The 24,372-nt window shown below is 67.0% G+C and overlaps 2 protein-coding genes across 13 annotated transcripts; both read left to right on the forward strand.

Moving 5' to 3' along the window:
- Positions 1-71: 71 nt before the first annotated feature.
- LAMB2 (laminin subunit beta 2) lies at positions 72-11,791 on the forward strand. Of its 2 annotated transcripts, none has more exons than XM_036333583.1 (33): positions 72-190; positions 265-350; positions 462-634; positions 729-864; positions 948-1,021; positions 1,402-1,590; positions 1,681-1,744; positions 1,923-2,125; positions 2,220-2,340; positions 2,608-2,796; positions 2,999-3,178; positions 3,298-3,410; positions 3,622-3,701; positions 3,786-3,918; positions 4,052-4,210; positions 4,282-4,409; positions 6,612-6,732; positions 6,885-7,077; positions 7,157-7,300; positions 7,497-7,728; positions 7,803-7,966; positions 8,043-8,267; positions 8,354-8,571; positions 8,681-8,777; positions 8,865-9,237; positions 9,330-9,514; positions 9,583-9,824; positions 9,918-10,266; positions 10,595-10,802; positions 10,879-11,020; positions 11,107-11,283; positions 11,372-11,531; positions 11,613-11,791. In XM_036333583.1, exons 2-33 carry the CDS (start codon positions 266-268, stop codon positions 11,747-11,749), a joined length of 5,394 nt encoding a protein of 1,797 aa, XP_036189476.1. In that variant the 5' UTR covers positions 72-190; position 265; the 3' UTR covers positions 11,750-11,791. The 2 variants fall into 2 exon arrangements, with proteins under 2 accessions (XP_036189476.1, XP_036189477.1); XM_036333584.1 differs by having other exon boundaries at positions 4,055-4,210.
- Positions 11,792-11,978: 187 nt separating this feature from the next.
- USP19 (ubiquitin specific peptidase 19) lies at positions 11,979-22,854 on the forward strand. 11 transcript variants are annotated; one of them, XM_036333594.1, is made up of 27 exons: positions 11,979-12,147; positions 13,347-13,610; positions 13,852-13,890; positions 14,232-14,360; positions 14,432-14,565; positions 14,642-14,944; positions 15,060-15,219; positions 15,396-15,552; positions 15,644-15,715; positions 15,796-15,911; positions 16,004-16,224; positions 16,303-16,498; positions 16,584-16,717; positions 16,810-16,968; positions 17,052-17,162; positions 17,548-17,658; positions 17,737-17,838; positions 18,539-18,679; positions 18,769-18,887; positions 19,072-19,209; positions 19,292-19,584; positions 19,696-19,806; positions 19,886-20,102; positions 20,189-20,341; positions 20,435-20,595; positions 20,673-20,851; positions 21,756-22,242. In XM_036333594.1, exons 2-27 carry the CDS (start codon positions 13,484-13,486, stop codon positions 21,981-21,983), a joined length of 4,011 nt encoding a protein of 1,336 aa, XP_036189487.1. In that variant the 5' UTR covers positions 11,979-12,147; positions 13,347-13,483; the 3' UTR covers positions 21,984-22,242. The 11 variants fall into 11 exon arrangements, with proteins under 11 accessions (XP_036189487.1, XP_036189486.1, XP_036189492.1 ...); XM_036333593.1 differs by having other exon boundaries at positions 11,980-12,147; positions 18,778-18,887; positions 19,292-19,608; XM_036333599.1 differs by lacking the exon at positions 21,756-22,242 and adding an exon at positions 22,381-22,854 and having other exon boundaries at positions 11,981-12,147; positions 14,645-14,944; positions 16,010-16,224; positions 19,292-19,608.
- The last annotated feature ends 1,518 nt before the right edge of the window (positions 22,855-24,372 follow it).

A 24,372-nucleotide genomic window follows, 5' to 3' on the forward strand; every position in this document is an offset into this window, starting at 1 on the left:
CAGAGGGGGGGCGGGGGAGGGTGGGGGCGGGAACCTCTGCACGGGGTTGCAGTCCTGCCCGAGATCCGCTCCAGGCTTTCCTTCCTGCCGTGGTTCCCAACTTTGCTCAAAGTCGCCAGACTCCCAGCCCAGTGGAGGGACCGCCGGACCTGACCGAGTGGACACTCAGCCGCGGACCCTCACGGGCAGGGTCAGCAGGGGCCTCGGGGGAGGGTGCGGGCGGCTCGGCCCCAGACCTCTCACACCGACGCCCCTGCTCCCCAGGATGGAGTGGGCCGCAGGGAACCGAGGCGGGGACCCGCGGGGACAGCCGGGGCCCTGGGAGCTCGGCGTGGGCCTGCTGCTGGGCGGTGAGAAGGCCGGTGAAGGCTGGGGTTTGGGGATGGGATGGCGGGGCGGGGGGGCCAGCCCTGGGGCCACCGCCGGGGAGCACCGGGCAACAGGCTGCCCCCTGTTCCCAGTGCTGGCCACCTCCCTGGCCCAGGCCCCAGTCCCAGACGTGCCGGGCTGCTCTCGGGGCAGCTGCTACCCTGCCACGGGGGACCTGCTGGTGGGCCGCGCGGACCGGCTGACGGCCTCCTCCACCTGCGGCTTGCACGGCCCCCAGCCCTACTGCATCGTCAGTCACCTGCAGGTGCCGCGGGGGTTGGGCTGGGGCCCGAGTCCCTGTGGGGCTGGCGCCGATGAGGTGAGACCCTGACCCTGACCCTGACCCCGACCCAACCCAGGACGAGAAGAAGTGCTTCCTGTGCGACTCCCGGCGGCCCTACTCCGCCAGAGACAACCCGGACAGCCACCGCATCCAGAACGTGGTGACCAGCTTCGCCCCGCAGCGGCGGGCCGCCTGGTGGCAGTCAGAGAACGGTGAGGCCACGGCCACGGGCGGGCACGGGCGGGCAGGGCTGCCCACCAGTGGCCTTGGCCCCTGACCTCCGCCTCCTGCCCAGGTGTCCCTGCGGTCACCATCCAACTGGACTTGGAGGCTGAGTTCCATTTCACACACCTCATCATGACCTTCAAGGTGCCGGCATGCCTGGGAGCGGGCTCCAGCCCCTGCTGGGCTCGCCTTCGCCCCAGCCCCAGCCCCAGCCCCAGCCCCCCTGAGCTCAGATGCTGCGCTCTGGCCACATGGGAGGCGCCTTCATCTCACACCTTCCATTGCCTTCCGCCGCCATGCTGCCCTGACCCCAGGCTGGGCCTGGCGCTGCCTCCCTGGGCCCCACGGCCCCTGAGCCGACACCCTCGAGGTGGTTACCCTCGCTGGTCGTTGCTTGGCTCCCTCTGGTCTTCCCCACCCATCTGTGGGCTGCTTGAGGGCAGGGCCCAGTCGGGCAGAGCTCTTGATGGGCCTGGGCTGGACCCGGGTCCTGGGGCCCTCTGATCAGCCATCCCTGCCCCCAGACATTCCGCCCGGCCGCCATGCTGGTGGAGCGCTCAGCAGACTTCGGACGCACCTGGCACGTGTACCGGTATTTCTCCTATGACTGTGCAGCCGACTTCCCGGGCGTCCCGCTGGCCCCCCCACGGCACTGGGATGACGTCGTCTGTGAGTCACGCTACGCGGAGATCGAGCCATCCACTGAAGGCGAGGTGCGGGGTCCGGCTGGCACCGGGAGGGGCACCGGGAGGGGGACGGGTCTGGGGGCAGGTCCGGCCTCTGCTGACTCCGCGCCCCTCCAGGTCATCTACCGAGTGCTGGACCCCGCCATCCCCATCCCAGACCCCTACAGCCCGCGGATCCAGAGTGAGTGTCTGGCTGGGGGCTATTTGGGGCCTCGGTAGCTATTTTGGGCGCTTCCTAGGGCAGGTGCCAGGTCAGATTTAGCTCCTAGCACAGCAGACAGGAGGTCTCCCAAGGTGACCTTGGCTGCCACCCCTGGGGAAGCCTGCCTGGCCAGCTGGCCCCGCCCTTCCCCACTCAGACCTGCTGAAGATCACCAACCTGCGGGTGAACCTGACACGGCTGCACACGCTGGGCGACAACCTGCTGGATCCGCGGCGCGAGATCCGGGAGAAGTACTACTACGCCCTCTACGAGCTGGTTGTGCGTGGCAACTGCTTCTGCTACGGACACGCCTCGCAGTGTGCGCCCGCCCCAGGGGCACAGGCCCACACGGAGGGCATGGTGAGGGGCTCCGCTGGCTGGGGGCGGGGCGGGGGGCAGGGCAGCTGCGGGCACGGCTGGACAGTGCTGACCGCGTGCCCGGCCTCCCTCCTAGGTCCATGGCGCCTGCACCTGCAAACACAATACGCGTGGCCTCAACTGTGAGCAGTGCCAGGATTTCTATCACGACCTGCCCTGGCGTCCAGCCGAGGATGGCCACAGTCATGCCTGCAAGAGTGAGTGAAAGCCTGGCCGCTGTGCCTGGTAGACCCCAGAGCTGACGGGCAAGCCCGGAACACCCAGGCTGTGTCCGAGGGCACCCGGGCCTCGATGCCCCAAGGACTTCCTCGCCCACCTGACCATCTGCTCTGGGCAGGGGCCCAGTGTGGTGCTCCTCAGCCCCTGGCCTTGGGAGGGACCTGAGGTGGCACTAGGGCCTCTTCTGCCCCTCACACGTGGGACATGGTCCCTCAAGAGGCCTGCCCTCTCCTCCCTCCCCCAAGAGTGCGAGTGCCATGGGCACACCCGCAGCTGCCACTTTGACATGGCCGTGTACCTGGCATCTGGCAACGTGAGTGGAGGCGTGTGCGACGGATGTCAGCACAACACCGCTGGGCACCACTGTGAGCTCTGCCGGCCCTTCTTCTACCGGGACCCCGCCAAGGACCTGCGGGACCCGGCTGCCTGCCGCCGTGAGGCTGGGCCTGAACGGGGAGGCCGGGACCTGAGCCGGGTGGGAGCTGGGGAGCTGGGGAGCTGGACCGCTGTCAGGTGGCAGGGTTGGGGGCGCCTAGGGTGAAGCCAGACTGGGAATCGGGTGGGGGGTGGGGAGGTGGAAGATGATGGGTGCTGGGCTGGTTTGGAGGGGGTGACCTGGCCCTCCTGTGCCCTCAGCCTGTGATTGTGACCCCATGGGCTCCCGAGACGGCGGTCGCTGTGATCCCCACGACGACCCTGCTCTCGGGCTGGTCTCAGGCCAGTGTCGCTGCAAAGACCACGTGGTGGGCCCCCGCTGCCAGCAGTGCCGTGACGGCTACTTTGGGCTCAGTGCCAGCGACCCCATGGGCTGCCAGCGTACGTGCTCCCCGCCCTGCTCATGCTGACCTTAACCCTTGACCTCTGACTCTTGACCCCCCTGAACACACAGTGCTCCCCAGCTCCCCAGAGCGCTGACGGGTCTCCTTCCCCTGCAGGGTGTCAGTGCGATGCCCGGGGCACGGTGCCTGGGGCCACCCCGTGTGACCCCAAGAGTGGAACCTGTTTCTGCAAGCGCCTGGTGACCGGACACAGCTGCACCCGCTGCCTGGTGCGCCTGAGGGGCGGGTCGGGGCTCAGCACTCGGCCGCAGAGCAAGGGTGCAGGGGTGGTGTCCAGGCCCCACGGGAGTGCTGAGAGCTGACGGTCCCGTCCTGGCTAAGAGGCAGGTCGGGAGGCAAGGGCAGGGGCTGAGCCATCATTGGAATCCTGGTGGGTGGCGAGGGGGTCTGTTTGTGGCCCCAGCAACCTCCTCTCCCCAGCCTGGCCACTGGGGCCTGAGCCACGACATGCTCGGCTGCCGTCCCTGTGACTGCGACGTGGGCGGTGCCGTGGATCCTCAGTGAGTGCCGGCTAAGGGGCCGGGGGGGGGGGGGGGGGGGGGAGGGGGGGCAGGGTCACTCGTCACTCATGGCTGTGCTCGTAGGTGCAACGAGGCCACGGGCCAGTGCCGCTGCCGCCCCCACATGGTGGGGCGCCGCTGTGACCAGGTGCAATCTGGCTACTTCCGGCCCTTCCTGGACCACATGACGCTGGAGGCCGAGGAGGCGCGAGGCCAGGTGGGGGGCAGTGGTGGAGGGAGGACACGGAGAGGCAGGGGGACGCTGGCGCCTTGTGTGGGCAGCGCTTGCGCACGCGGGGGCTTGGTGACAGGCTGTGGCGGAAGAGGGAGCCCCACAGCCGCGTCTCCAGCAGGTGGCTGTGGTGGAGCACCTGGCCGTCCCCGGGGGAGCCCCGTCCTGGACAGGCCTGGGCGTCGCCAGGCTGCAGGCAGGCCAGGCGCTGGACTTCCTCGTGACCTCCGTGCCCAGAGCCATGGACTACGACCTGCTGCTGCGCCTGGAGCCCCAGGTCAGACCCGTGGCACTGCCCGGAGCTGCGCCTCGCGGGAGGGGCACCTCCTTCACCGTCCTGTCCCCCAGGTCCCCGAGCAGTGGGCGGAGCTCGAGGTGGCCGTGCAGCGCCCGGGGCCCGTGTCTGCTCACAGCCCCTGTGGGCATGTGTTGCCCAAGGATGACCTCATCTCAGGGACGCTGCAACCGGACGCCAGGTGAGGGCCTGAGGGCAGCCCCTGCGAGGGCTGGAGGCCGGCCCCCCGCCCCCCGCGGGGCACCTGAGCAGCCCCCACTGCCCTTCGCTTGCCCCTCCTGAGCGCTGTGCCAGGGGCTGTGGGGCATGGCCCCGGTCAGAGGAAGGAAGTGGGCAGAACAAAGTCAGCTCTCCCCGCGGGGCGCTCAGTCCCTGCGGCCGAGATGGGGATGCAGGGAAGCCGTTCACCCAGCGGGGTCGCCCCTGGGAAGGGACACTCAGCACCCGCGGCTGCGCCTGAGCTGGTTACCGGCTCCTTACATTTTGTTGGTTTTTCGTTTGTTTGTTTGTTTTATATATTTTATTGGTTTCAGAGAGGAAGGGAGAGGGGGAGAGAGAGACATCAGTGATGAGAGAGAATCATTGATCGGCTGCCTCCTGCACGCCCCGCACTGGGAATCGAGCCCGCAACCCAGGCCTGTGCCCTGGACCAGAATCGAACCCGGGACCCTTCGGTCCGCAGGCCGACGCCAGGGCTGTCTTATTACATTTTGGTTGGTGTTTGTTTCATGTCTACTTGTTCATCACTTCTTTTTAGACATTTTGTCATGTAAATATTCAAACAGACACCGAAGCAGAGAACGGCATAATGAACCTGCCTGAGCCCTTATAGACATTTTGCCAACCGTGGCTTGTGCCGCACAAAGACGCCCGCTGCTGCGTGGAGAAGAGGCGTAGGGCGCGGTGGACGCTGGGAGGCGCGGGGCTGTTGGGCTGGCTGAGCAGCGGGGGTCGGGCAGAGGCGGGCGGAGCAGTCGAGGCGGCAAGAAGAGCAAGGCTGCAGAGGAGAGGGTTCGAGCGGCAGAGCCGAAGGCTTAGCGGGTGGGGGAGGGCGGACTGAGGCGCAGACATGGGAGGAGCAGTTCTGAGATCTCAGACACCGGCACTAGGCCAGGGGTGGTTGGGTTTCGGTTTCTGGAGTTACTGGGAGAGCTGAAGTCGGAGGCATACATTTGGACATGTCACTAAACCCACCGTGGTTGAGCATGGCCTGTGAGCCAGGAGGTCTCAGTTCGATTCCCAGTCAGGGCACAGGCCCGGGTTGTAAGCTCGATCCCCGTGTGGGGTGTGCAGGAGGCAGCCAGTTGACGATTCTCTCTCATCACTGATGTTTCTCTCTCTCTCTCTCTCTCCCTCTCCTTCCTCTCTGAAATCAATAAAAAAAATTTTATTTAAGAAAAAAGAAGAGATGGGTTTAGATCAGCCGTGGGCAAAGTACGGCCCGCGGGCCGGATCCGGCCCGTTTGAAATGAATAAAACTAAAAAAAAAAAGACCGTACCCTTTTATGTAATGATGTTTACTTTGAATTTATATTAGTTCACACAAACACTCCATCCATGCTTTTGTTCCGGCCCTCCGGTCCAGTTTAAGAACCCATTGTGGCCCTTGAGTCAAAAAGTTTGCCCACCCCTGGTTTAGATGAACCCACCAGAGGAAGGCAGGAAGCCCGGAGCCAGGCTTTGGGGGACCCTCGTGTTAGGCAGCAGCGGAGGAACTGGGGAGGAGGGGGGTCAGGAGTGAGGCAGGTCCCGGGCAGGGCGAGGAGAGCCTGTCTGGGAGGAAGGGGCGCTGACCTCATCGCTGCTGAATGTGAGCAGATAAGATGCAGCAGTGGCTGCGGGGCTGGCTCCCGGAGGTCAGTGGTGACCTGCCTCGTGCTGGGAGAAGGCCTGTTGGGACAGAAACCCCACTGGAATGGGAGCTAGAGCGTGGAGGCAGGACTGTAGCAAAATTTCAGGACTTTGTTGGGCAGGAGAGCAAAGACATGCATCAGCGGGGGGACACCAGGGGTGCGGGAGGGCTGCAGGGGCAGAAGGGCCCTGGCGTGGTTTGCAGCTGGAGGGGGTGACCCAGGAGAGAGGGGCGAGGGGAGGTGATGCCGTCTTGGTGAAGAAGAGCAGAGGTTGGTGGTGGAGGTCAAGGTCAGGGCAAGTGTGAAGAGGCCACTGGGGGTGGCGGGGTCGTGGGGAGTGCTTCTCGCCAGACTGCTCTGCGCAGGCGTGTGACCCCCGCGAGAAAGATATGCAGGATCCTGGTCGGGCTGCCCAGCTGTCTGCTGGCCTGGGCAGTGGTCGGCTGCTGTGTGTGTGTGTGTGTGGGGGGGCCCAGGGTGCTGGGTACAGGACCCTGGGTGACTCCCATGCCTGACCTCCGTGCCCCCAGGTCCGTGGTGCTGCCCAGGCCTGTCTGCCTGGAGCCTGGCGTCTCGTACAAGCTGCAGCTGAAGCTGCTGAGAACAGGGGGGCGTGCCCAGCCCGAGCCCCCCAGCCTGCTCATTGACTCGGTGAGCAGTCCCCGTGGGAGGGACCCGGCGTGGTGGCTGGATGGGAGGAGTCGGGCAGAAGAGGCGGCCAGTGCGGGGCCACCTCAATGATTGGCAGGCGGTACCCTTATGGCCCTGGGTCCCAACCTCACCCTGCCCTGCCCACCCCGCAGCTGGTGCTGCTGCCCCGGGTCCTGGTGCTGGAGATGTTCAGTGGGGGAGACGCGGCCGCCCTGGAGCGCCGGGCCACCTTCGAGCGCTACCGCTGCCATGAGGAGGGCCTGGCGCCCAGCAAGTCCCCTCCCTCAGAGGCCTGCGCCCCGCTCCTGCTCAGCCTGTCTGCCCTGCTCTACAACGGCGCCCTGCGTGAGTGTCTGTGCTGGTGGTGGTGGGGGGGTGCAGGTGGGGGGCCTGTCTGACTCGGCCCTGCACCCCCTCCCCACAGCCTGCCAGTGCGACCCCCAGGGCTCGCTGAGTTCTGAGTGCAACCCCCACGGGGGCCAGTGCCGGTGCAAGCCGGGTGTGGTGGGCCGCCGCTGCGACCGCTGCGCCCCTGGCTACTACGGCTTTGGCCCCGCCGGCTGTCAAGGTACCTCCCTGCCCCTTCCCAGGACCCACAGTTCAGCCCCGTCGCTGGCTCTCCCTCTCCCTTCCCCCCCCTCTGCAGCCGACCCCAAGGGCTCAGCCCTGGGTCGCCTGCCTGCAGTCCTCTGCATCCCCCGACCTTCCCACCCGCCCCGCCCAGACGCCCCTGCCCCTCGGGCTCAGCCCTGCCTTGCCCCCAGCCTGCCAGTGCAGCCCGGAGGGGTCGCTCAGCGGCCTGTGTGAAGGCGCCAGCGGGCAGTGCCCCTGTCGAGCCGGGGCCTTCGGGCTTCGCTGCGACCGCTGCCAGCACGGCCAGTGGGGGTTCCCTAGCTGCCGGCCGTGCGTGTGCAACGGGCACGCAGACGAGTGCGACACCCACACGGGCGCGTGCCTGGGCTGCCGGGACCACACGGGGGGTGACCACTGTGAAAGGTGAGCCAGAGCAGCCCCGGGGCGGGCGGCGGGCTGCGCAGGAACGACACAGCTCCCCCTGCCCCTCCACGCAGGTGCATCGCGGGCTTCCACGGGGACCCTCGGCTGCCACACGGGGGCCAGTGCCGGCCCTGCCCCTGCCCCGAAGCCCCTGGGAGCCAGCGGCACTTCGCGACTTCTTGCCATCGGGACGGGCACTCCCAGCAGATCGTGTGCCACTGCAGGGCGGGCTACGCGGGTGAGTGGGTGCGGTGCAGGCGCGGGCCGGTGTGGCAGCTGGGCAGGACACTCACGCCTCCCCTCACTGTGGGCAGGGCTGCGGTGCGAGGCTTGTGCCCCTGGGCACTTTGGGGACCCATCCAGGCCTGGTGGCAGGTGCCAGCCATGTGAGTGCAGCGGGAACATTGACCCCACGGACCCTGACGCCTGTGACCCCCACACGGGGCAGTGCCTGCGCTGCTTACACCACACGGAGGGCCCACGCTGTGCCCACTGCCAGCCTGGCTTCCATGGGCAGGCTGCCCAGCAGAGCTGTCGCCGTGAGTGTGGGATGGGCAGGCGTGGCCGGGGGGGGGGGGGTCGTTGCCCAGGCTCCCCTGACTACTGTCCATCTTGGCTGGCACAGGCTGCATCTGCAACCCACTGGGCACAGATCCCCAGCAGTGTCCGTCCACGGACCGGTGCCACTGTGACCCAAGCAGTGGGCAGTGCCCATGCCTCCCCAATGTCCAGGGCGCGAGCTGTGACCGCTGTGCCCCCAACTTCTGGAATCTGACCAGTGGCCGTGGCTGCCAGCCCTGTGCCTGCCACCCCAGTCGAGCCACAGGCCCCACCTGCAATGAGGTACGGGACCTCTTGTGGCTCCTGGGTGGGTGGGACCAGCCGGCCGCCTCAGGTCTCCAGGGCTCAGCCTCTGGTTGAGGCTCTGACGGCTGCCCTGCCCCCACTCTAGTTCACAGGGCAGTGCCACTGCCGAGCCGGCTTCGGGGGGCGGACCTGTTCTGAGTGCCAGGAGCTTCACTGGGGAGACCCCGGGTTGCAGTGCCGCGGTGAGGGGGCCACTGGGTCCGGGTGGACGGGGGCCTCCCGGATGCCCGCCGGCGCATGATAACCCTGTGGTCCGCCCTCTCCTGCAGCCTGCGATTGCGACCCTCGTGGGATCGACACGCCTCAGTGTCATCGCGCCACAGGCCACTGCAGCTGCCGCCCGGGGGTGTCTGGCGTGCGCTGTGACCAGTGTGCCCGGGGCTTCTCGGGGGTCTTTCCTGCCTGCCACCCCTGCCACGCATGCTTTGGGGACTGGGACCGCGTGGTGCAGGACCTGGTTGCCCGTACCCGGCGCCTGGAGCAGAGGGCGAAGGAGCTGCAGCAGACGGGTGTGCTGGGCGCCTTTGAGGGCAGCTTCCGGCACATACAGGAGAAGCTGGCCACCGTGCAGGGCATCGTGCTTGCCCGCAACACCTCGGCCGCCTCCACTGCACGGCTCCTGGAGGCCACGGAGGAGCTGCGGTGCGGATGGGCCCAGATAGGTGGTGGGAGGGGCAGCGGCCCAGGGACCGGGGCTGAAGCCTCCGCAAACCCCTCCTTCCCCTCTGGCACAGGCGTCAGATCGGGGAGGCCACCGAGCACCTGACCCAGCTGGAGACACAGCTGACAGATGTGCAGGATGAGAACTTCAATGCCAACCACGCACTAAGCAGTCTGGAGCGAGACAGTCTGGCACTTAATCTCACGCTGCGGCAGCTCGACCAGCACCTGGACCTGCTGAAGCACTCCAACTTCCTGGGTGAGCATGGGCCAGCCGTGCGGGGGCCAGGGCTGACCTTCAGCTGACTCCCGCCTCTGCCCACGTAGGTGCCTATGACAGCATCCGCCGTGCCCACAGCCTGTCCGCAGAGGCAGGGCGCCGTGCCAACGCATCGGCCCTGGCCGTGCCGAGCCCCGTGAGCCACTCCGCCGGCACCCGGCACCGAACGGAGGTGCTGATGGGTGCCCAGAGGGAGGACTTCAACCGCAAGCACATGGCCAACCAGCAGGCACTGGGGGAGCTCTCTGCCCGCGCCCACGGCCTGAGCCTGACGGGCATAAATGAACTGGTGAGGCGCGAGTGTGAGGTGGGACACGTGAGTGTGAGGTGGGACACGGGTGGCTGCTCCTTCCACGGGCCCTGATTGTCCTGTGCCCGGCAGGTGTGCGGGGCTCCCGGCGATGCTCCCTGTGCTACGAGCCCCTGCGGGGGTGCCGGGTGTCGGGACGAGGACGGGCAGCCCCGCTGTGGGGGCCTCAGCTGCAACGGGGCGGTGGCCATGGCGGATCTGGCGCTGGGTCGGGCCCGGCACACACAGACAGAGCTGCAGCGGGCCCTGGCAGAAGGTGGTGGCATCCTCAGCCAGGTGGCAGAGACCCGTCGGCAGGCAGGCGAGGCCCAGCAGCGGGCCCAGGCGGCCCTGGACAAGGCCAACGCCTCCAGGGGCCAGGTGGAGCAGGCCAACCAGGAGCTGCGTGAGCTCATCCAGAGTGTGAAGGACTTCCTGAGCCGTGAGCCTCCCACACGGCCAGGCCCCGTGGTCGTTTCCCCGTGTCTGTGTTTATACGTGTGTCCCTGGGTTCGTACTTGGATTGGGACCTGTGTTCATGATCCTGTGTCTGGCCCCTGAGCTCTTGCCCTTTGTGGCCCTCAAGTCCGTGGCCCCGAGTTGGGGCCCACATATAGCCCCGTGGCCTGCTGGTTGGCCGTGTCCTTGTGGTCCCATCCTTCTGGCCATTAGCAAACCCAAAGCCCTCGCGCAGTCCCGACTCCATCCCCAACACTGGTCCCGTACCCATGCTGGGAAGGTGTCCCTGAGTCCCTGCCTGTGTCCCACAGAGGAGGGGGCCGACCCTGACAGCATCGAGATGGTGGCCACCCGGGTGCTGGAGCTCTCCATCCCAGCGTCACCTGAGCAGATCCAGCACCTGGCTGCTGAGATCGCTGAGCGGGTCCGGAGCCTGGCCGACGTGGACACGATCCTGGAGCGCACTGTGGGAGATGTGCATCGGGCAGAACGGCTGCTGCAGGAGGCGCAGCGGGCACGGTCTGACCCCAACCTTGACCCCCATCCTTGGCACCTGGTCCTGATCCTGCAGGCCCTGATGCCCTCTGTTCCGCAGGAGCCGGGCTGAAGGTGAGAAGCAGAAGGCAGAGACAGTGCAGGCGGCACTGGAGGAGGCCCAGCGGGCGCAGGGGGCCGCTCAGGGGGCGATCCAGGGGGCAGTGGTTGATACGCAAGACACGGAACAGACCCTGCACCAGGTGTGGTCTCTGGGGCATCGCGGGGCGTGGGGCCAGGTGACGGACACGCCTCTGAGACCTGGTTAACCCGAGCCCCCCCACGGCAGGTGCAGGAGAGGATGGCGGGAGCAGAGCAGGCGCTGAGCTCTGCAGGGCAACGGGCTCAGCAACTGAACGGCCTCCTGGAGGCTCTGAAATTGAAACGAGCAGGGAACAGCCTGGCGGCCTCCAGGGCCGAAGAAACAGCAAGCAATGCCCAGGGTCGTGCCAGGGAGGCTGAGCAGGTAGGCTGAGGCAGAGCCTGCCAGGGGGGAGGGCAGAGGCTGGGTCTCCACGGGGCCACCACCCTGCCCCTGCCCTCCACACCCCCAGCTGCTGCAGGGCCCACTGGGTGACCAATACCAGACAGTGAAGGCCCTGGTGGAGCGCAAGGCCCAGGGCGTGCTGGCTGCGCAGATGCGCGCAGAGCAGCTGCGGGATGAGGCTCGCGGCTTGTTGCAAGCGGCTCAGGACAAGCTGCAGCGGCTGCAGGGTGAGGACCGGACCGGGCGGGCACCGAGCCGGGGTGGGGGCGCGTGGGCGCGGACCTGCGGCTGAGGCCCGCCTCTCTCAGAGCTGGAGGGCACCTACGAGGAGAACGAGCGCGCGCTGGAGGGCAAGGCGGCGCAGCTGGACGGGCTGGAGGCCAGGATGCGCAGCGTGCTCCGCGACATCAACCTGCAGGTCCAGATCTACAACACCTGCCAGTGACCGGCCCGCCGGCCAGCCCCCCAATAAACCGTGTGAACCCCCTCGGCCTGGTCTGGACTGATTTGGGGAGGGCGGGGCCTCTGGGCGGGACCTCGGGGCTGCCCCCGGCGGGGCGGGGCGGGGCGGGGCGGGGCGGGGCCAGGGCACCGGAGCCCCGCCCCCTCCGGGCCGCCGGGAGCTGCCCGCGTGCCCGCGCCGCCGGAAGTGCGTCACGGGCTCCGCGCTCGGCCCCAGGTGGCCGCCGCTCGAAGTAGAAACAAAACAAGCAGCCGAGGCGGTGGCGGGGGAGCCGGGGCGGGGGAGGAGCGCGCCGGAACCGGAACCGACCTGACGCCGGAACCGGAACCGAGAGCGGGTTGCCAGGGCCCGAGGAGGGCTGGCGGCAGCGGCCTCGCCCGGTGAGTGGTTCGGGCCGCTCCCCGCCGGTCCGGCCGTAGCGGAGAGGGCGCGACGGGCCCGGGGCGGCCTGGTCAAGGTCACGGGTCGCGCCAACCCCGCCCTCGCGCCCGGGCGCGCCGGGCCCCCCGACGCCGGGGCAGTTACGCTGCGCCCGCGGCGGCCTCCTGCCCCCGAAAGGGCTGGGCGAGCGGGGCGACTTCCTGGAGGCGGCGGCGGGCGCCGGTGCGGCCGGCGGGGAGGGCTGCGACCTTCGGCTGCGGCCGGGGCGCAGAGGCGGGGGTGCCCGCGCCCGGTGGTCACTGCAGGTCCGACCGGCCGCCCAGCCTCACCTCGGACCCATCGGGTGAGGTCGCCCCCACGTGCGCGGGGGCGGCTGCTGCTCAGCCCCGGTGGGGGCAGCCAGGGGCCTGGACGCAGTCCCCGCACCCCTTCCTCCGCCTGGAGAACTTTGTTTTGGGGGGAGGCACAGCCCAGAGCTCCCGGGTAGGCCCGCGGGGAACTGGACAGACGGTCTCTGGCTCGGCTGACGGGGGATGGACCGGAGACCGGGGCGCGGTGGGGGGCGGCGATCCGTGTCCATCTCGCCCTGCGCGCCCGGGCCTTTGCTGCTGACGTCTGGATCCCGCGCACCCCGTGCGGGCCCCTTGGATGGAGAGAGAGGCCCTAGCAGGGCCGGGAGGGGTGCAGAGGAGGGAGCTGGCGCGGTGGGGCGTCGGAGCCCAGGCCCTGGCTGGGCAGCGGCAGCACCCGGACTGGGTCCATTTTCAGCCGCGGAGCCGGTGCTCCCGCTGCTCCCGCTGCCGGGTTGTCTCTTTCTGTCCTGCCTCCCTCCTCCTCCTCCTCCTCCTCCTTCCCGGGGGTGACTAAGCAGCCGTGAGAAGGAAGGGAAAGCGAGGCCTGTGGGCTGGGCCTTGGCTCCCCTCCAGGTCGGTAGAGGCACCGGGTCCCAGGCCACAGCTGCCTCGACCTGGCAGCTCCTCGTGCAGCGGGCCAGTCTGGGTAGCAGGCCCCCTGGGGCTCGGCCAGAAGTGGGCGCCCTGCTTGCCTGCCTTTTTCCCCCTTCCGAGCCGCTGGGAGGGTCTGGGCTGCCAGGTGGTGGGATTGCTCTGGGGTTAGGGAGAGCCAGGTTGCCAAGCCCTGGCTGCCACCAGGAGCAGCCTGCTGGGCCTTGGTGCCGAGACCTGGTCCCTTCCTGTAGGGTGGTCACTTCCTTGCTGGAGAATTTGGCCGCAAATAGTTGCCAAGATAGCTGGGCCAGGAAGAAAGCGCCGTAGCCCTGACCCCGTCGCCGTCGCCGACCCCGGGGCGCTCTGGCTGTCGAGCAAGCGCCTCAAGATGTCTGGTGGGGCCAGTGCCATGGGCCCCAGGAGAGGGCCCCCCGGGCTGGAGGAGGCCGCCAGCAAGAAGAAGCAGAAGGACCGAGCAAACCAGGAGAGCAAGGATGGAGACCCTCGGAGAGGAGGTAATGCCCCCGCCTATGCCCAGGCGCCTCCCTGCCTGGTGAGCATGCGTCCTGCCCCTTCTGTCCTGCTCTGATGCCGAGAGGACGACTCGGGACGAGCTGGGGTCTGGGTCCTGGGCTGAGACCCTAACAGTGGTGCTTGGTGGGGTGGCAGGGTCTTGGGGGCTGCCCCTTCCTCCTCATTTTTTTTTTTAATTTTTTTATTTATGTTTTTCTCATCCTTTTCCTCTTTCGTCGTCAGGGTCCATGTCCACTCCCCAGGAGGAGCAGACCAAAGAGGGTGAGTCACGGGCTGCCTTGGGTGCTAGAGCGCTAGGGGCAAGGGGGGGGGGCGGAGGGTGCAGCCCTCATCTGTCGACCCTCACAGTCTTTTGTCTTGTCTCTGTTTTAAATACGTTTTTACTCATTTTAGAGGGAGGAAAGGAGAGGGAGAGAGAGAGAGGAAACATCAGTGATGAGAGAATCATCGATGGCTGCCTCCTGCAGCCCCGTGCTGGGGATCCAGCCCGCAGTGCAGGCGTGTGCTGTGACCAGAACGAAACCACGACCTCCTGGTCCAGGGGTTGGCACTCAACCCCTGAGCCTGCCGCCCGCCGCAGGCTGACTGCCCTCTCCTCGCAGAGGTGCTGCTCGACTGGCAGCAGGACGCGGACGAGGTGACGGTCAAGCTGCGCGCGGGAGTGGGCCCCCTGCGGCTGGAGGAAGTGGACGCCGCTTTCACAGACACAGACTGCTTGGTGCGGTTTCCAGGTGCGTCCGGGTCTGAGCCCGGCCCTGTGTGTGATCCCTGCCCGCCCCGCTCACCGCCGCGCTCTCTGCAGGTGGTCAGCAGTGGGGCGGTGTTTTCTATGCCGAGATCGAAAATTCTCGCGCCAAAGTGCAGGCTCGAAAAGGTGGCCTCCTCCAGCTGGCGCTGCCCAAGAAGGTGCCTCTGCTCACCTGGCCTTCTCTCCTGGTAAGTCCAGGGCAGGGCCGGGCGGGCCGGGGGCACCCAGGGTGTGGACAGGACCTGACTGCTGTATCTTTGACAGAAGAAACCTCTAGGGATGCAGGAGTCGGGGCCAGGGCTGCGGTGCCAGGAGAACGGGCAGGAGTCCTCTCCCATTGCCCTGGAGCCAGCCCCTGAGCCCCGCCGGGCAAAGCAGGAGGCCCGGAACCAGAAGCGGGCCCAGGGCCGTGGTGAGGTGGGGGCGGGGGCTGGCCCCGGGGCCCAGGCAGGGCCCAGTGCCAAGAGGGCTGTGCATCTCCGAAGAGGGCCAGAGGGGGAAGGATGCAGAGAAGGCCCTGGGCCCCAGGGCGAGGGCCCCCCCTTCCTGGCTGAGGCAGCCACCCAGGTGAGCGTGGAGTGCCCTGTGGGAGTTGGGAGCTGGGGGAAGGGTGTGGACTGCGGTGGGAGGAGGGGCGCCTGCCTGGCCCAGGGCTGATCTTGCCCACAAACGCCATGCACAGGCGGGGGCTGAGGAGCCGCTCCGGGTCCCACCGCTGGAGTCCCAGCCCTGCCTCCTGGGCTCGGAGGAGAAGCCAGCGCTTCTGGCAGGAGAGAAGGCAGCGTCCCCCAGGAGTGACCCAGTCTCTCCAGCCCTGACCCGGAGCAGAGCCCCCGAGAAAGGTGACCGTTCTAGAGAGGAGATGGCAGTGGCAGCAGACGCTGCATCCTTGGTGGATGGTAAAGGTGGGGCTGGGGGGGCAGGCAGAGCCCTGGGGGGCTGCCAGGTTGGCAGGCAGGTAGGGATCGAACAGTGGCGGGTGGGCCGGTCGCGGCGCTGAGCCGTGGTCTCGCTGTAGAGCCGGAACCCATGGTGAGCCTGGCGTTTGTCAAGAACGACTCGTACGAGAAGGGGCCTGACGCGGTGGTGGTGCACGTGTACGTGAAGGAGGTCCGCAGGGAGGCCTCGCGAGTGCTCTTCCGCGAGCAGGACTTCACGCTCGTCTTCCAGACCAGGTGGGCGGGCGGCCGCGGGCAGACGGTGGGCCTCGGGCGGGACCGTGTCTCACGCTCCCCCCCCCCCCCCCTCCCGTGCTGGGCTCTGCAGGGACACGAACTTCCTGAGGCTGCACCCGGGCTGCGGGCCCCACACCGTCTTCCGCTGGCAGGTGAAGCTCAGGTGGGTGGTGCCCGGCCCTGCCCTGTGCCGTCCCTCCCTGGGCTCCGTCTCCCTGGCCCTGAGCTCACCCTCTCCCGCAGGAACCTGATCGAGCCCGAGCAGTGCACCTTCTGCTTCACGGCCGCGCGCATCGACATCTGCCTCCGGAAGCGGCAGAGTCAGCGCTGGGGGGGCCTGGAGGCCCCGGCTGCACGAGGTCTGCCCACGAGCTCCCTTCACTGCCCGCACCCACGGGACCGCCCCGCCACGTGCTGCTAACCACCAGCCCTCTCGTTCCCCCTTTTTAAGGTGCAGTGGGTGGTGCAAAGGTTGCCGTGCCGACAGGCCCAACCCCTCTGGACTCAACCCCCCCAGGGGGTGCTCCGCACCCCCTGACAGGCCAGGAGGAAGCCCGGGCTGTGGAGAAGGAGAAGCCCAAGGCGCGAGCTGAGGACACAGGGCTGGATGGCGTGGCGGCCCGCACCCCCATGGAGCATGGAGCCCCCAAGCCAGAGCCACACTTGGCCTCAGTGAGATCCCGGGTGGGAGGGCGAGGGGGGAGGCTGGGAGCCTCTAGGGCTGCTCTCACGCCCCACTGTGCTCCGCAGCCCAAGCCCACGTGCATGGTGCCTCCCATGCCGCACAGCCCCGTGAGTGGGGACAGCGTGGAGGAGGAGGAGGAGGAGGAGAAGAAGGTGTGCCTGCCGGGCTTCACCGGGCTGGTCAACCTGGGCAACACCTGCTTCATGAACAGCGTCATCCAGTCTCTGTCCAACACCCGCGAACTGCGGGACTTCTTCCACGGTGAGGGCAGGCCCGGCCCCGCGCAGACCTGGCTCCCCCTTCCCCGGCTCCCCCTTCCCCGGTTCACACTCGCTGCTGTCCCTAGACCGCTCCTTCGAGGCCGAAATCAACTACAACAACCCGCTGGGGACCGGTGGGCGCCTCGCCATCGGCTTTGCCGTGCTGCTCCGGGCGCTGTGGAAGGGCACCCACCACGCCTTCCAGCCTTCCAAGTTGAAGGTGATCTGTGGCCAAGGGAGGGTGGGGAGGCCAGCCAGCTGGGTGCACGGCAGGGCCCGGGGCTCCGTGCTCAGCCCTCACCCTGCTTCCAGGCCATTGTCGCCAGCAAGGCCAGCCAGTTCACAGGCTACGCCCAGCACGACGCCCAGGAGTTCATGGCTTTCCTGCTGGATGGGCTGCACGAAGACCTGAACCGCATTCAGAACAAGCCCTACACGGAGACCGTGGACTCGGATGGGCGGCCCGATGAGGTCAGGGTTGGGAGCAGCGGGGGCGTGGCCCCGGGCACATCCCCGCCCCGGCCTCGGCCTCGGCCTCACCACTCTGCTCTCAGGTGGTGGCTGAGGAGGCATGGCAGAGGCACAAGATGAGGAACGACTCCTTCATCGTGGACCTGTTTCAGGGCCAGTACAAGTCGAAGCTGGTGTGCCCCGTGTGCGCCAAGGTGCGGTGCTCTCCCGGACCCCTCGCCCGGCCTCCCTAGTTGGGTCAAGTTGAGGTCAGAGGCCGTGCGGCTTAGGTGCTGCAGGCGAGGGGTGGGCTGCAGAGGCTGGCAGGGTGGGCTTCCTGGCTGCGGTAAGATGATGTTTGGGCTCAAAGACAGCCGTGAGGAGGGCAGGGTGTGGGAGGCCTGAAAGGGAGCCAGGGAGGGGCCCCTTGATGGAGTGACCAGGCCGGGCCGGGGCTCGAGTGCCAGGAGGGACTGTTGTCTCCTGGTGGCCCTCCTGGTCTGTCCAGTGCTCAGGGTTTGCTGGCTGTGTGGCCCTGAGAGCCCCTGAGGGCTGCCTCCGCTCCCGGTGGGCCACCCAGTGCCACCTGTGCCTCCCCAGGTCTCCATCACCTTTGACCCCTTCCTCTACCTGCCGGTGCCCTTGCCCCAGAAGCAGAAAGTCCTCCCCGTCTTCTTTTTTGCCCGGGAGCCGCACAGCAAGCCCATCAAGGTGAGGAGATGGGGCCTCCTCTTTCGGGCCGCCCCAGGCCCGGGCCAGCGACCCACGGACTCTGCTCTGTCCCCGCAGTTCCTGGTGAGCGTCAGCAAAGAGAACTCGAGCGCGAGCGAAGTGCTGGACGCCCTCTCGCAGAGGGTCCACGTGCCGCCCGAGAACCTGCGTCTGACCGAGGTGTGTCCGTCCTTCCCAGGCTCTGAGCGGTGGACACGTGTGTGCTCACAGCACACGGACACTGGACAGTCAGTGGCCTCTGGACATGGACGTGAAACGTGTGTCATGTGGCTGCCTGGGAACGGGTGGGGGCGCTGGTTGAGGCTGCTTGAATAGAGGCGTTCAGGCTGCGCCACAAGGCACCCAGGCCCAGCCGTCGGCGGGGTTCACCCCTGTGGGTGGTGGCCCAGCAGCTTTTCCCTTGGCAGACGAGGAGCTGGGCGGCCAACGTTACCCCAGATCCGTGCTGGTGCTCCCCCAGCGCCTTGGCCTCCAGCCTGGCGGCCCCGCTAATAAAGAGCCGGGTAGAGCCGTGGTGCGGAGTGCAGGGTGCTGGCGCCTGCCCTGGGCCGGGTCTCGCAGGCCCTCTGAAGCACCGGCTCCCTTTTGATTCCGCGCCTGCAACCGAGCATGTGCCCTGGACGGGGACGGAACCCGAGATCCTTCTGTTCGAGGGCCGACGCTCTATCCACGGAGCCACCCCAGCCAGGGCACCAGGCCCCTTGCTCCATGACACTAAGGCTGGGGCCAGCAGAAGCCTATGCTACTTTCGGGCCACATGCCTCCTCCCCCGTACACCCAGGACCAGAGCCCGGCCTTCTCCCTGTGTCTGGGGTGGGGCTAGGGGAGGCGTCCTCACCCAGGACTGTTCCTGTGTCAGGTGATGAAGAGCCGCTTCCACCGCATGTTCCTGCCCTCCCACTCACTGGACACTGTGTCCCCCTCGGACCTGCTCCTCTGCTTCGAGCTGTTGTCCCCAGAGCTTGCTAAGGAGCAGGTGGTGGTGCTGGAGGTGCAGCAGGTGAGCGGAGGTTGAGCTGCTGGCACAGGGCCGTGGGGGGGGGCATTCCCGCCTGGCCTGGCCTGGCTGAGCCGGATGACCCACCCCAGCGCCCCCAGGTGCCCAGCATCCCCATCTCCAAGTGCGCAGCCTGCCAGCGGAAGCAGCAGCCCGAGGATGAGAAGCTGAAACGCTGTACCCGGTGCTACCGCGTGGGCTACTGCAACCAGTGAGGACCCTCGGCCTGCCCAGCCCTCCTCCCACCTGCCTCCTGCCCCCCCCCCCCCCCCCCCCCCGGGCCCTGGGAGGCGGGCTGGCATTTCCCAGGGCCAGAGGCTAGCCCCCAGGACAGGGGCAGTGGAGGCCTCTGGGGCTCAGACCCTCTCCCCCCTCCCCTGCCCCCTTCCCTCCAGGCTCTGCCAGAAAACCCACTGGCCTGACCACAAGGGCCTCTGCCGCCCTGAGAACATCGGCTACCCCTTCCTGGTCAGCGTACCTGCCTCCCGCCTCACTTACGCCCGTCTTGCCCAGTTGCTGGAGGGCTATGCCCGGTGAGTGCCCAGTGGCTGAATTGGGGGGTGGGGGTGCGGATGGGCTGATCAGGGTTCCTACTCGCCTTGCTGCCTGTTGCAGGTATTCTGTGAGCGTCTTCCAGCCGCCCTTCCAGCCGCCCTTCCAGCCTGGCCGCATGGCCTTGGAGCCCCCTGGCTACCCCACGCTGCACTCCACTAGCCTCCCGGAGGCTGGGGACAGCGAGAGGGACTCCATGCCGCCGCCGGAGCTCCAGGTGGTGACTCCCGTGGCTGAGGGGGACGCGGTGCCCCGGGCATGGGCAGCCCCGGATCGGGGACCTGTGCCCAGCACCAGTGGCATTTCTTCTGAGATGCTGGCCAGCGGGCCTATTGAAGGGGGCCCCTTGCCTACTGGTGAGAAGGTGCCCCGGCCCGAAGGTACGAGTCTGGTGCGAGGCTCTGCCGCCGGGGCGGGGAGGGGAGTGGGGGACGCTTGCTTGGGCTCTGATGGTTGTGGTCTCACAGCTGCTGTGCCGGGGTACCAACACCCAAGTGAAGCCATGAATTCCCACACGTCCCAGTTCCTGATCTATAAAATCGACGCATCCAGCCGAGAGCAGCGGCTAGAGGATAAAGGTGCCTGAGGCGGGGGGGCGGGGGAGTGGGGAGGGGCTGCTGGCTGCGCTCCACCGCTGACCCTGCCCCCCTGCCCCAGGAGACACCCCGCTGGAGCTGGAAGAGGACTGCAGCCTGGCTCTCGTCTGGCGCAACAACGATCGCCAGCAGGAGTTCGTGTTGGTGGCCTCCAAGGAGCTGGAATGCGCGGAGGACCCCGGCTCTGCCGGCGAGGCAGCGCGCGCCGGCCACTTCACCCTGGACCAGTGCCTCACCCTCTTCACGCGGCCGGAAGTGCTGGCCCCGGAGGAGGCTTGGTGCGGCGGGCACAGGCGGGGCTGGGCAGGGCGGAGGGGAGGTGGGACCCGCAGTCTGACCTCTCCCCGTTCCCCGTGCCCGCCAGGTACTGCCCGCAGTGCAAGCAGCACCGCGAGGCCTCCAAGCAGCTGCTGCTGTGGCGCCTGCCCAACGTGCTCATCGTGCAGCTCAAGCGCTTCTCCTTCCGCAGCTTCATCTGGCGCGACAAGATCAATGACCTGGTGGAGTTCCCTGTCCGGTGAGCAAAGGGCCCTGGTGACGGTCGGCGGGGCCTGGGCCAAGGTGGGCATCCAGGCACCTGAGGCCTCTCACCTCTCCGGCTGGACCACAGGAACCTGGACCTGAGCAAGTTCTGCATCGGCCAGAAGGAGGAGCAGCTGCCCAGCTATGACCTGTACGCCGTCATCAACCACTACGGAGGCATGATCGGCGGCCACTACACCGCCTGCGCGCGCCTGCCCAACGACCGCAGCAGCCAGCGCAGCGACGTGGGTGAGGGCACGCGGCCAGCAGGACAGGTGGGGGTGCGGGGGGGCAGCACTGCTCACACCCTCCCCACCTTGCCGCAGGCTGGCGCTTGTTTGATGACAGCACGGTGACAACGGTGGACGAGAGCCAGGTCGTGACGCGTTATGCCTACGTCCTCTTCTACCGCCGGCGGAACTCTCCTGTGGAGAGACCCCCCCGGGCAGGCCACGCCGAGCGCCACCCAGACCTCGGCCCTGCAGCTGAGGCTGCTGCCAGCCAGGTGAGGCCTGGGGAGGCTCGCAAGCTAGTGGGGCCCGATGCACGGGTGGGAGGGCCGGGGCACGGCTTCCTCTCCTCCAGCCATAGGGCCCTGCAGCCTTGGGACTGGTGAGAGGGAGACAGGTTCCCTCACATGAAGCCTCAGCCAGAGGGTCACCATGGTGTGGGGACACAGGTGCACACACCAAGTGGCCATTGGCAATGGGCACCACGGGCACAGGCCAGTGTCTGCTCGAGCTCCCGGGCACGGTGCCGTGAACTGACTGTACTGCTGGCCTACCCGCCTTCCCTGCACGCCCCCTCCATGTAGCCCCTCACCCTCACTGACTGCCGTGCCCTCAGGACACGGGCTGCCCTGGCTGCCATGGCCGGGGGGGCTGTCGCCCTCTCTGAGGTGAGCATCTATCTCTGCTGAGCCTTCAGGGTCTTCTGTCTCTTACGTCGTCCCTGGGTGCCCAGGGCCTGGCTTGTGGGCACAGCCACCTCTCTCCTGTGCTAGCCGCCTCCTTGCTGCCCTCTCCTGCCCTGAGCCCTCTCCACTCACTCGGAGAAGCCCTCGAAGACAGTGGTCAGGCTCTGGATGTGGGAGGAGCCAGGAGGTCCCTGGGCTGCAGCTCTGTCCTCCAAGAGCCAGTGCCCTCTGTGGGCGGCCAGTCCAGCCTCAGGCCGCCACGCAAGTGGCACGTTGATTGGAAATCTTCTCGAGGCCAGAATGCTGTCAGGAGTCACCCTCGCACCCTCAGTCTAGACAACCTGCGAGTGGCCCCGTGGCTCCTGCCGGCTCACCTTCCTGCGGCCTCACCGGGGACGTCGGGGTTCAGCACCAGTCACCTTGGGTGGGAGTGTCGTGGCCAGGGGCCTCGGGGACACTGGGTCACCCCCACCTCCCTTTCCGCACACTGTAGGCTTCCCGGATTTGGCAGGAGCTGGAGGCCGCGGAGGAGCCGGTGCCCGAGGGGCCTGCGCCCCGGGGTCCCTGGGGGCCCCAGGACTGGGTGGGCCCCCCGCCATGCGGCCCCCCGACCCCAGATGAGGGCTGCCTCCGGTACTTTGTTCTGGGCACCGTGGCAGCCTTGGTGGCCCTCGTGCTCAACGTGTTCTATCCTCTGGTGTCCCAGAGTCGCTGGAGATGAGCTGGCCTCCGGCAGCTGCTGTGAGCCGCCCACCTGCCTGCTCACCAGGCACGCCCGCCTCTGGGGACCCGTCTGGGCTCGGGCCTCAGAGTGTGTGTCGGGAGGGAGAGGGGTCTGTGGTTCCTGCAGGGGCAGAGCAAACGCGGGTGGGTGTCCATCCAGCTGTCGTCCATCCTGCTGCTCTGACCTTGGCCTGGCTTGGCCCCACCCCGAGCTTCCTGTACTGAAAGTGTTAATAAAGCGAGACTGTCCAGGCTGATCTTGTCTCTGTGTCACTGCGCTGCTGTCTGCGCCTGCCCTGGGCCCTCCCGTGGGTGCCGGAGCTCTGAGCCAGCACCCAGGGATGCCAGGCAGCACACTGGGCAGCCCCCAACCCTGTCCTCATATTCTGTTGCAGGGACTAGGCCCTGGCCAGGCCCCCGAGGTGGCCCCCACGCGGACAGCCCCTGAACGCTTCGCCCCCCCTGTGGACCGCCCAGCCCCCACCTACAGCAACATGGAGGAGGTCGATTAGCAGGTCCCTGGCTGGTGGGGGCACGGTTTGGGAATCCTCCATAAAAGGCCAGCTCTTTGCCGCTTCTCCTCTAACCCAGAGGACACTGGCTTCATCAGTGGGGAGTTGGGGGGTGACAAGGGTGGAACCTCACAGGTTGGGACCTCTTGTCAGCCCGAACCCCAAACCAGTGAGCCTGGGCTCTCCAGCCACCCTCAGTGCTGTGGGATTTGATTCTCAGTTGTACCTTCAGTTCTTTCTGATTCGCATTATAAACATCATAATTTTATTCTAAAATTGTAATTTTTTTTTTTTTGCATTTTGGAAGTGATTGCTGCTGTTTAAATATATTTTAAAAATAAATGCTAAATAAGCGACTTAGTGACTGATGTGCCAGGTGCTGCGGCCCCTCCCTTTCCCACCGTTCGGTGTGTGTGTGTGTGTCCTTATGTTGAAGACCCTGGAAGTGCTCTTCATCCGAGAGAGGGTGGGCCCCCATCTCAGGCCCTGTGGGTCATGGAGCCCGGTGCCGTCCGCTCTCTGGGAGCTGCCTGCTGCCCTTTGACCCACTGGTCCTGGTTCTCGCATGGAGGCGGCTGTGGTTGGCACCGGTCAGTGCCTCACATGGGGCGGAGGACCCCATGAGGCTCTAGAAGCGGACAGGTGGGGGTCTTCCTCCTCCTCTCCCATTCTCAGGGCTTTGCTAGTTTGAGTACTAACTGGATCGCTCAAGGAGAACACAGCAGGGACAGTCTGGGGAAGGAGACCTTCCTCCTAAAGGTCAGGGGAAAGGGTCAAAGGCCATTTCTGCGGACTTCCCGTGGGAGGGAAAGGGAGGCCATTTCTTCCCTGAGTCCGTGAGACCGTGGCTCCTGGCACGTGCCCCAGGCTGTTCACCCACAGTAGGTCTGCAGGCTTGTCCCAGCCTTGGCCTTGGTGACCTTGTACACACATAGAGCAAGGGCTGATCTTGTGAGAAGCCTCCTTGCATCACTTCGGGGTTAAGACTGCCCCCTCCTCTCTCCAATTCTTGGGGGTATGGTGGGCGTCTCCAGCTGGAGGGAGATGGGGAGCAAGGTACTTGAGGCTGGTGCTCATAAATGCCAGGAAAAGGCAGGCAGGCAGAGGGGGCACAGGACCTGGCCGTCCTGTTAGTCGTCCCCACCCCCATGCCCACAAGCAGCTCATCGGCTGGAGTTGAAGGGTGATGTGAGCAGGAGCGCCCTGAGAAAGCTAGGCTGTGAGCAATGGTGGCTTTTTCCTGTGGGGACAACACAAGAGCCATGGGGCTCGATGGCCTCAGAGAGGGACCTGGAGAGCTGGTGAGACCGTGTAGAGAGGTAGAATCGCCAAGCTGGGGCTGGTGCTGGCATGCTGCCGGGGGGATGGCGTGCAACAGGAGAGCGCCGGCCCCACACTGCACAGCCCGGGTCTGTCCACCGGTGGGCTACCTGTGCTGGATGACCAATCAAGGGGTGCTGTCTGCCCCTCACCGCAGCCCTTCCGTGGCGCCAGCAGGCGGCTGCTGTGGCCTCTGCTGCCTTTAAGCTCATGGGTCGCCTGCCCTGCAGGGACCTGTCCATAGGCCTGGCTGCTGGGCCCTGCCTCTTTCCATGCCACCGTGGGCCTCACTGGCTGCCGCCTGGCTTTTCTCCTTGATCACCTTCCAGTGGATTTTCCTCAAAGTAGTTCCAGGGGCTCACGCAAGCAGGCCGGCCACCCTACCCCGGGCTGGGCCCATACGCCTTCGTGTTCTGCTCTGTGCAAGTCATAGGGCTCCAGAGGGCTGGCTGGCGTGCACTGCCACTGTGGCATTCTTGGTAGCGCGACTGCCTCATTGTGTGACATGGAGTCACAGGGTCCACAGGGCAGCTAGCTGAGGCCAGGGGCGGGTGC

Source organism: Myotis myotis, unplaced genomic scaffold (assembly GCF_014108235.1).
Source record: "Myotis myotis isolate mMyoMyo1 unplaced genomic scaffold, mMyoMyo1.p scaffold_m19_p_13, whole genome shotgun sequence".
Taxonomy (NCBI): domain Eukaryota; kingdom Metazoa; phylum Chordata; class Mammalia; order Chiroptera; family Vespertilionidae; genus Myotis; species Myotis myotis.

Coding starts and splice junctions, on each gene's coding strand:
- LAMB2 (XM_036333583.1), top strand. CDS start 266: ATGGAGTGGGCCGCAGGGAACCGAGGCGGGGACCCGCGGGGACAGCCG. Junction 2,126..2,219: donor AGGCCCACACGGAGGGCATG/GTGAGGGGCTCC, acceptor CCTCCCTCCTAG/GTCCATGGCGCCTGCACCTG. Junction 3,702..3,785: donor GGCGGTGCCGTGGATCCTCA/GTGAGTGCCGGC, acceptor CTGTGCTCGTAG/GTGCAACGAGGCCACGGGCC.
- USP19 (XM_036333589.1), top strand. CDS start 13,484: ATGTCTGGTGGGGCCAGTGCCATGGGCCCCAGGAGAGGGCCCCCCGGG. Junction 16,718..16,809: donor TCCAGCCTTCCAAGTTGAAG/GTGATCTGTGGC, acceptor CCCTGCTTCCAG/GCCATTGTCGCCAGCAAGGC. Junction 18,888..19,071: donor CGCGTGGGCTACTGCAACCA/GTGAGGACCCTC, acceptor CCTTCCCTCCAG/GCTCTGCCAGAAAACCCACT.